This window comes from Phyllobates terribilis, unplaced genomic scaffold, assembly GCF_046119375.1.
Source record: "Phyllobates terribilis strain yellow unplaced genomic scaffold, ASM4611937v1 Scaffold_1__5_contigs__length_1240528914, whole genome shotgun sequence".
NCBI lineage: Eukaryota > Metazoa > Chordata > Amphibia > Anura > Dendrobatidae > Phyllobates > Phyllobates terribilis.
This window is the reverse complement of record NW_027362761.1, coordinates 29,322,001-29,332,899: the sequence shown is the minus strand read 5'-3', so window position 1 is coordinate 29,332,899 and position 10,899 is coordinate 29,322,001. Positions and strand designations below refer to the sequence as shown.

Genomic DNA, 10,899 nt, shown 5'->3' with positions numbered 1-10,899 from the left:
AAGTAGGTTTAGAAAAGTAGAGCCGTCCACAATTGGAGAAGTACAGTAATTACTGACTAATAGAAAGAATGAGAATCAGAGACTAAAAAGGCGGCTTCACCACGGCAGCCATGCTAGGCCATAGCACTAGGCCATGATTGCTATGGTAACCGTGCAAGTACAGCGCCAGCCTTATGCTACCCAGAATTCCTAGCGCCCACGCCCCAGTATCTACGGGAAGAGACAACCAACCCTGACGTGCAGCAGTCCCTCCCAGCCAGGAGACGTGTGACACCCAGCTCGCTGATTGGCCGGCCCGGCTGCCTTGTACGGAGTGCTTTCTGACAGTGTTAGGTTGTGGCTGCTCCGGGGGTTCAGAAAGCGGAAACCCGGTCACGGCCAGGCAGGGAGGGGAAGTGTCTGGTGTCCGCCCCCTCCCTCCTCCTGTATCCTCGGCTGGATGCTTGGCGCCCTGTGAGGAGGCTCGGAGACCGGGGCGGTGAGTAAGTGTCCCCCGGGTGGGAGAGGCCCCCGGTGCGGGCCGTGGTGCCGGGGGAAGGGATGACTCTGGACTCCATGATGGCCTGCTGTCTGAGTGAGGAGGTAAAGGAATCCAAGAGGATCAACGCTGAGATCGAGAAGAAAATCAAGAGGGACAAGAAGGAATCTCGGCGAGAGCTGAAGCTGCTGCTGCTAGGTACTGGGGCTGTGGTGGGAGGGAAGGTGACATATGCGGCACTGGCACTGCCAATAGTCCTGCTAGAGAAAGCATCTGTACATGAATGGGAGGGGCGTGGGGACCCCTGCAAATGAATCCCCCCTCTATTGTGGCATCTTTTAGAAGCAATCAGGTGAATGCTGGTGGTCATCCCATGCCCCCTGGATCTATGGCGTTGGCTACATAATATGTCCTCTTAGAGTTCTTCTGCATGCCACATATTGGGAGGATTGGACATGTCGGATTTCAACATGACTGATCCTTAGTTCCTATGGGGAAATGAGTTGCTGCCAGATGTGTCTTCTCTATTGATATCACATGCATGCTGGGCTGAACCAAGTATGGGGTGTCAGGTGGGATACCTGCCTAAAGTGTATGGGCACCTACAGGCTGTAGAGATTGGCGGTCCATAGAGATCAGGAGTTGGGATCACGGCTGTGTTACTACGTCTTTGCTCCCCATTGAGAGAGCACAGCATGGTGTGACCAGGGCCACCAGTAGTTCTGTTTGTCTTCCTTTTTTAGGATTAAGGCTCCTAAAAGGATATTTGCTGGGCAGCACCACTGTCTAGCAGAGAACTAGGAAATTGTCTGTATAATTGTCCTGCAAACCGGCTGCATCTTTCTAGCTGGCTTGGTCAATGACTATTACTTATCAGTTATTACACTTCCTATCCTGTGAGCCCCAATAGGTGTGAATAAGCCCTTAAAGGGAACCTGTCACGTCCTAGCTGCCCTCTAGACTGCCCCCATAGCGTTGTTATTGATGCAATGTGCATCAATAACAAGCTGTTTTCATGAAAATTGTTGCAGCTATAATGATTTTATAACGTTTAATATACTTAGATCGTACCTGCTCGTATTCAGTCATAGGGGTGTGATTCTCATATTCAGTCATGGGCGGGCGCAGCATTCACTCACTGCTGGCGTCGCCCATGTATTTGAATCCTGCTCCCGGCAAGCGCTGATATTGTGGGGCGCATGCGCACTTGTACATGTCTTGCCGCCTGCGCAGTGAGGCTGTGTGATTACCAGCTTCACTGCGTATGTGCTATGCATCGCTATGTTCTTCGCGCATGCGCAGTGAAGCTGGTAATCACACAGCCTCACTGAGCTGGCGGCCGGACATGTACAAGTGCGCCTGCGCCCCACAATATCAGCGCTTGCCGGGAGCAGGATTCAAATACATGGGCGACGCCAGCAGTGAGTGAATGCTGCACCCCCCCATGACTGAATATGACAAGCACGCCCCTATGACTGAATACGAGCAGGTACGATCTAAGTATATTAAACGTTATAAAATCATTATAGTTGCACCAATTTTCCTGAAAACAGCTGGTTAGCGATGCACATTGCATCACTAACAACGCTATGAGGGCAGTGTAGATAGTAGCTAGGACGTGACAGGTTCCCTTTAATGATGATCCCTATTCACCTTCCTAAATTTCCCATATAATGGGGAGACTTGCTTCTGGGACTAATGCTTCCTTTGTGAGTGATAATGTAGCAGTGCTGGAGTAGCGTGCACGTCTGCTGGTGGAGTTACACAGATCCGTGCAATATTCCCTCTTCTGATAATACATATGCTTTAGGTTATTGCTGAAGTGTAAGTGTATGCTCCCCAAAGCTGCTATTGTGTTAGGGCTAAGCTCCAGCAGCCATCGAAGACACTGCCTATTATGAAGTCCTCATGGTCCTCTCCTAAAAGGTCTACGGGTCCTTCCAAAACAGATTGATATGACAGACAATCATCTTGCATATATAGCCACTGTAAAGAAAATGTATTTATATACTACGATACTGAAGTATTTCAGTATATAGTGCATGAAATCAAATGAATGCTGGGTGACCCTAGGGGAACATGAGAAATGTAAGGAGGAGTTTAAAACAATAGTTCACACCCTTTTCCCAATCTGAAATAAACCAAATATGCATATTGTTTTTCTTTGCTTGTAGAAAAAATCTGATCTACGAAAATATAAAATTATTTATCCCATATTTTAAATGTCAGAATTGCTGATTTTCCGTCCATCGCATATTCCCAAAATTCAATAAAAAATGATCATTGCTTTTATCCTAAAATAGTATCAATAAAAAGCTGCACCTTACCACACAAAAATCAGGTCCTCGTATGCCTCCACCAAATGAAAAATTATAAAAGTTATGGATGTCACGAAATGGTGACACAAACCAATTTTTTTTTTTTTAAGCTACGGTAGTAAAATATGGTGAACAAACCCTCAAATTTAGGTATCTCTGTAATTGTACTGATCTGCAGAATCGGATCATTCTTACTGCAAATTGAATTTCAGAAAAAGAAAACCATAAAGGTACATGCAGACGATCCGGAGCCGACTGCTGTCCTGAGGCTGCGGAGAAGCCGCCTCCGCCTTCCGCTCATTATGCAAATCAGCGGCGGCCGTCTTTTTTTTTTTTTTTTTTTTTTCTCTCAAGCGGGCTTTCCCCTTAGAGATTAGGTCTATGGGGAAAGCCCGCATGCGGACCCGCAGGAGGAAATAGACATGCTGCGGTCTGGAAGAACGCACTGCGGGTGTGCCGCAGACGCATAGTGGACATGGGATTTGTATAAATCACATCCACTATGCTGTAACATCTGTCCCCTGCGGATTGCATGCTGTGCACTTGCGCTGCATCCAATCTGCAGTGGACACTGATCGTGTGCACATACCCTAATAAAATGGTGAAATTGTGTGGGGTTTTTCAGTGCATTTTAAGGTAAAATTAATGGTGTCATTCAAAACTACAAGTTGCCTCACAAAAAACTGAGACCTCGCATACATAGCTTTATTGACTGCCAAATTAAAAAAAAAAAAAAAAAAAAAGGCAAAAATTGTCTCCTATGGGAATGCTGCTAAAGAGACCTTCCCATGAAGATTTTTTTTATTACTAGATGTGTGTATATGTGCACATAACGCGCGTGTGTTACTACACCCACTAATCGCCACCTTCTCCGGAATCCAGCGCCGCTCTGCCCCTCTCTATGCGTGAGCCGGAAGTCTCTTTTACAGTGTAAGTCTATGTAACCTGACACTCCATATGGTTACATAGTAAGTGCAGAGCACTGTGTGACTCGGGGTGATGGCGCAGGATACTCAGAAGGCACTAGGTAAGTATATACACACTACAGACTTATTAAAACAATCTTCATGGGAGGGCTTCCTTAATTCATTTTTTTTATTAGATTTTACCTCCCATGTAATTATGTATATTAAATATATATATATTTTTTAATTTTCACTAAGCCTAATATTTAAAATAATTCCTCGTCTCTAGAGATGACTTTTCATTGGTCTCATTATGATCAGTCAGGATTTCAATGACCAGTAACAACTTATTAACAGTAAATAACATGACATCCACCATTCATAATAGATGTTGCAGCTCCCCCCCCTCCTCTGCACAGTGACCTAGGCACACATCACAGAGTATGCCTAGAAAACGCTCCCATGGAAAATGAGAAACCTACAAGCATCAGCTTTTTATTCGTTAAAATGTTTTAGGTGATGCGTTCTCTTCAAGTCAGTGGGTGATCACAATGGATCCTGTAGAATTGGAAGCCAGGATGCCAGTGTGAACAGATTCTTGCATGATTCAGCACATACTTTCTGTCAGACCCTTAAAAGTTTGTCCCCTTTTATGCCCATAGCAGCCAGAGATGCAGATGTGTTATGTGCAGCATGAGACGGGGCATTATCATGCATGAAATGATCTCGATGGTCCAGATGGATGGAGTGGAGGATGGCTGGTTTAGGGACACCCCATGCAAACACTGCTACGGCGCTAACAAGGAGGAGGTGGAGTAATGTTTTGGGCTGGAATCATGGGGAGAGAGATTGTCAGCCCTTTTAGGATCCCTGAAGGGGTAAAGATAAACTCCATAATGTATGTTGAGTTTCTCAAACAGCACTTCCTGCCATGGTTCAAGAAGAAGAACCGTGTATTCCGCAGCAAGATCATTTTCATGCATGATAATGCCCCGTCTCATGCTGCACATAACACATCTGCATCTCTGGCTGCTATGGGCATAAAAGGGGACAAACTTATGGTGTGGCACCCATGCTCCCCTGACCTCAACCCCATTGAGAGCCTCTGGAGCATCATCAAAAGGAGTGTCTATGATGGCGGGAGGCAGTTCACATCTAAGCAACAGCTCTGGGAGGGTATTCTGTCCTCATGCAAAACAATTGAAGCAGAAACCATCCAAAACTTGACAAATTCAATGGACGAGAGAGTTCAGAAGCTCCTTTCGAACAAGGGGTCCTCTGTGCAAATGTAACATCACCTAGAATAAAGTTTTGAGTTGAAAACTGTTTGATTTCAGTTTGTAATAATCTGCTATTGCTTATAATTTCAAAAATGACCATTTTTTTGTTCTTTATTAAAATGAAAAGGTTGAAAACTCTGCTGTGCATAATAATTTGGAACATGCATTTTGAGTGCAGTTTGAGTTTTTATTTTTTTTTAAAATATACTGTTATCATAGGCAGTTTGTACAAAATCCTTTCAATTGTACTCTAATAGTTATTTGACTGGAAAATTACAATGACTGCAATTCATATAGGTAATTTGGGAAAATCTGAGAAAATATTATTTGCATAATAATTTGGAACACAGTGTATGTGGCCAAATGTTAGTTCCGTAGACGATATCTGTTAATAAAGAGTGACTTTATGCTTTCCATGTTAACACACAGAATGCCAGGTTGTGTCTATAATGTTGGATTGTGAAGAAAATTGTTCGAAATGGCCGCTGTCATTGGGCTGTGCATGGGGAGTTAAAAAAACAAAAAAAACAAATACCATTTTGCCTGTTTGCTGAGAGAGAGATTTTTTTTTTTTTTCTGGGTCTGCATTATTTTCAATGGGGTTCGGGTACAATTCTGGTACCCAAACTGAACTTTGGAATAAAGGTCGGGTACCAGAACCTGAATTTCCACGGGTCTGCTCATCCCTTCTATCACCTAGCCTATGGCTGTAGTTATTGCAATGTGAGAAGCTTTCACAGATAAATAGCGCTCCCTAGAAATCTTGTCCCCCGATCGTTGGCCCGTTTATACATATATCGCCAATCAAACAATAATTAAGCAAAGTGCTTGTTCATTTGCTGATTGGATTGTTTGTACAGGCTCTAACATCGGTATCTGCAGTACATTGCTCTTTGTTGGCAGCATGTGCCTTGTTACCAATTTGCGAAGTGTATGGGGACCAAATGATCATATTAATGATTGTTCAATACTCATAGAGGCTTTAAACAGATGCTGTTCGATTTGACAAGCACTCATCTTGGAAAGAAATCTACCGATATAGAACCAGCTTGACCTTCATGTTCTGAGCCCAAAAGGTCCGGTTAATATTGTCATTACACTCAAAAAAATAGCTTAAAACGTCCAGCATGAGTGACCAAGTCTCCAGAAGATAGCTGACTGAGATCTACTGTTGGGATCCATTGTGCAGTATTTCCACACAGACATTCACTGTACTTATCTTTAGAAATTTCCTAAAGGGACTCTCAGCACAGAATGAATGTTCAAACCAAGTACAGGTGCTCAGCGCACCTTTGATGTGGCTAGACAGTTAAAGGGGTTATCCATGACTATTTTTTTTGTTTACTATGGGCCTAAGTTCTAACAGGCCGATAGTTGCTAATTATCTACCTGTTTTACCTGGCGCCAGCTCAGAGTAGTCACAGACTTCATGTCAGTGATTCTGCTGCTACATCAACAATGCAGCTCTTCTTCTTCCGGGATGCTCTGCTGACGTCATGGTGATTGACAGCCAGCTCCCCGCAGTTTAAGCAGCGGGGAGACGGCTGACGATCAGCTTGACATTGGCATTCACACTATCAACAGAGCAGCGTGGAAGATAAGTTGCTGATGTTGTCAGCAGGAGTTGTCCGTGACTACTCTTTGCTGGCAGAACAGGCAGGTAGTTAACAAATATCTTCCTGTTAGTTCTTGGGCCCATAGTTAAAATAATAAAAATTAAAAAATAAATTAAATAAATAAAGTAAAGTTCCAGACAGCCTCTTAAGCTTCTCACCTACTTGTTTTTGCTCCCTCTATAACATCTTTTTTTTACATAGAAATACTTTTCAAACCTCCGACTATTGAGGATCTGATGATTGGGGTGAGGAGTGTCCTTGTTGTCCAGTGAGCTGTGTACTTGGCATCATTGCCTAAGGTAAATGTCAATACAGGTGACATTGCCAATGGTATTGGTGGCACAGTCAACCAGTGATATATGATGGTCCATTATTTTATTTTTGATCGAAGTTTGGTGATCTAAACTTGTTACAAACCCTTAAAGGGGTATTCCCATCTGCTAGATCCTATACCAATATGTAGTGGGTGTATTATTAGCAAATACCTCCAATTAGAAATGTAGTATAGTTCTTCTGATTTGCTATGTTGCTTACCCCATGTGCTGTTTAGTGGTTGTAACCATGGATACCTACTGCTGCAATGCCCAGCACATGGGGTAAGCGACATAATGAATCAGAAGAACTATACTACATTTCTAATAGGCGATATTTGCTACTAATATAATTACTACATATTGAGGGTAAGCTCTTGGTGATCGGAATACCCCATTAATGATTTGACGTTAGCTCCTACCCACAGGATAGGGGATCGCTTCCCGATGGCTTGGTCCCTACCTATCCCCCAGAACGTGGCTCTACAGAGCTTCATCTGAATGGAGCTGAAGTGTGCATTTTCGATATCTGCAGAGTCCTATATTAACAGAGTAGAGCCTACTTTTTTGACCCATAATCCCCTGAGAGAAAGGAAGTTTCAGGTTTTGTTAATATGCTCAGAGTTGGAAAAATAAACTAAATATTATAAAATCTCATTTTAAAATTAGTTTATTTTCTGATGACACATTTCTGCAAAGTTCCTTTCTTAATCAGTATTCGAGGACACTGTGGCCATGGATAAGAAAGGATTATGCCCTTTACTTGGAGTAAGGAAATGAGAAAAATCTTTATATTGCACCACCATATTCTGTTGCATGTTATCACAGATCATGCTGACTGCTAAAATAAAAATGCCTACAAACTCTGCTTTACTGGACCTATAAAAAGTTATATTTCACATTGATGCCAGCTAGCCGTGACAGGGACGTCAATCATCTTCTCGGTTAGTTCCTCCACCAAAGGAGACCGTAGTTCTGAACTCTAGATATCTCCTTTTAAAGGTTCTGATTTTCAGCAGTTGGAACCTGTGTAGGATTAGTGTGATGCAATCCCCACTGTGATACCTGTGCATGGTACTACCAAGAATGGAATTGCTGTGTTTCTTTGCTTGGCACACTTTAGGGACTACATTTCACGTGTTTCAGCAGAGCTTGTCCTCTGCACTTGGCTGGCTGCAGTGAATTGAATATTCCTTGTGTTGACTTGTTGCTTTTTTTGACCACTCTCCAAATTTTGTTCAGGTCTAAGAACGTGGGTATATGTGGATCTCATTTTCGCCTGCTAATCATGTTAGTGGAGGCCTATGCATTGCCCTATTTGCATGTTTCCATGTTCTTTTTGTGGGGTCATCATACAATCCCATCATCAGGTTCTGTATACCCGAGTATTGATACTTACCGTAGTATCACTGTTAGGAAAAATTTTTAAAAGTGTTTTTCTCTTTTAGAAAAGGGGATCCCAAGCCATTCCTGTAATGTAATCTAACAAAAGCAGATGGTACTCTCCTTGCTCTGCACCAGGCCTTGTTCTGTGTTTTGTCTCTCAGCCCACATTGTTGCTATAGCCAATCATTGAGCTATCGACATGTCATTGCTGCAGCCAAAACACTGAGGGTATATGCCCACGATCAGGAAATGCTGCGGGTTTAACGCTGCGTGTTTAGGCAGCGTCCAGATGTTACAGTATAGTGGGTGGGATTTCTAGAAAACCCATGTCCACTATGTGTGCATCTGAGGCTGCGGATCACCTGCGGAAATTGACATGTTACGCATCTTTCAGACCCGCAGCATGTCACTTTCTCTTGCGGGTCCACATATGGACTTTCCCCATAGACTTGCATCAATGAGGAAAGTCCGCGTCTGCTCGTCTGCATAACGAGGTCTGAAGTGGTGCAGCTATTCTGCAGCGTAGGGGCCGCAGCGGCTCCTCATCGTGGTCACATACCCTGTGAAAGCAAATAGGTGTTGGGGCTCGAGGGGAACAATGTGTTGAGTCCTCATCTGGATTTGTTTTTTTTATATTACAAGAATTGTTCATGTCAGCTTAGAGAACCCTGTTAAAGAAGCTTTCCCACAAAGATTTTTTATAAGTAAATCTATGTACATGTAATGTAGTATGTATGTGTTAATATACTTGCCTACCACGGCCTTCTCCGGGATCCAGTGGCGTTCTGCTTTGCTTCTTGGGGACGTCAGTGCCATTGCTACTATCCAGCTCACTCTATCGTCAATCTCTTTTACACTGTGTCTATAAAGCCTTGTTCAGAGCCTCTTTCTGATACTCCATAGGCTTACGTTGTAAAAGAGACTTCCGCATTACGCAGAGCACAGTGTGTCCTGGAGAGCATGAGGAGCAGAACGATGCTGGATACTGGAGAATGTGGAAGTATAAGAGTGTATTAACACTGTATGTATGTATGTATGTGTATTATACAGATTTATAAAAAAAAAAATAAAAAAAAATCTTCAGTTGAGTGCTTCTTTAATGTTATACATAGGTCATGCAGTGTTTACTGGGTGCTATGTTTTACTGTGGACCTTGAATTGTCAGGAAATTTTCCTTTTACAATTGCTAAGCATGTCAATGGGGGGTCCATTAGTCAGATGGATGGCGGTGATTGGTAATATAAGCTAAAAAATAACTATAGCATAATAAGATCCCATAAAAAAACTATCTTTTAAACAGATGTGGACTTCTGTGTGAGAACTGCAGCCCATTAGCAGTCGCTGACTAGCTGCAGTGCTCACATGGTATAACAATGGCACATGAGAGCCAGTGTAGGAGGTGAACATCATTTTTATTTTACACTGGGAATTATAGTATTCAAGGCTTGCTGTCCAAGTAGTGTACAACCCATTTAGCCTCCTATCAGGCATAGTTAATAATTGTTGTAAGAAGAAGAATTTATAATGGGAGAATGAAAGCCAAAGTAAGCCAAACCTACGACTCCTCAATTTCCATGACACAGACTCCGACTCCCTCATACATGGCTCATGTTTAAGTGATACATTTACTGTAGCGCAGATTCATCTCAGCTAAAAGTCTAGACCCTTAGACCAGGAATAGGACAGACATTTATAGGACATTTCATAACTTTCCCAAATTCTTATGAAAAAATATTCCCCACAAACTGCATTGAACTACTGTACCCAATTTATTATATATTGTTGGAGTTTGAGTTGGGACATTTTATTCAGACTCCACGACTCCGACTCCACAGCCCTGCCTACTAGACACTCTTGACTTGCCATATGGCTATTTTGCAAGTGCCCAAGATAATTGTGCAACAAAATGGCTCATCCATTAGAAGCCTAGTACAACCAATGAATTTAGTCATGACTTATTCCTATTTTCTGTATAGATTTTGCCAAATCAGGTTTTGCTGTATTTTTTGTGAAAATAAGCAAGTACAACAGTATGTGAAACACATTTTATTTTTGTGTTTTTTTATTTATTTATTTTTTTAATTTTAACCATCTTGTCTTTGTCACTGAGATGGTAGTTTGTATAAGGAGACTTTAATTAAATTTGTGATCTGGACAGTTTATAAACATTTGCTGAGCTGCATGTGAGATTAAACAATACCTGTGGCCCAGGGAGGTGTGACATTGAACAATGCCTGTGCAACTGAATGGCAGACCCCATAGTCTGAAAGTAAATAGTGTCATACACACTGGCAGTGCATTGAGTTTGTTAGTTAAACTATTCCTGAACAATTCGCCTCCCCCACTGTTATGCCAAAACCAGAATGAGATTTTTTTTTTCCACTGAACTTTATGTACATGCATAAAAGAGACAAAGCATGAACAAGAGACACAATTCTGCATAAAAAAAACGCACCAAAACCGCAGCTTCTTTCCTGTCAGAGATCAGGTTTTGCTGCAGATTTGAGACCGGGAAAAAAAAAACATGATGTGTGAACATAGCCTAATATTGACATAGCACTTTCATTAAATGCAATGAATTGTAAGAAGACAAGTATTGGGACAC

General features: G+C 42.4%; 1 protein-coding gene across 1 annotated transcript in view; it reads left to right on the top strand.

Moving 5' to 3' along the window:
* Nucleotides 1-250: 250 nt before the first annotated feature.
* Nucleotides 251-10,899, top strand: part of GNA11 (G protein subunit alpha 11) — a 52,533-nt gene continuing 41,884 nt past the window's right edge. The window contains exon 1 of the mRNA XM_073660643.1: nucleotides 251-676. Coding sequence (XP_073516744.1) covers nucleotides 541-676 — 136 coding nt within the window. The 5' untranslated portion in view covers nucleotides 251-540. The remainder of the gene's footprint in view (nucleotides 677-10,899) is intronic.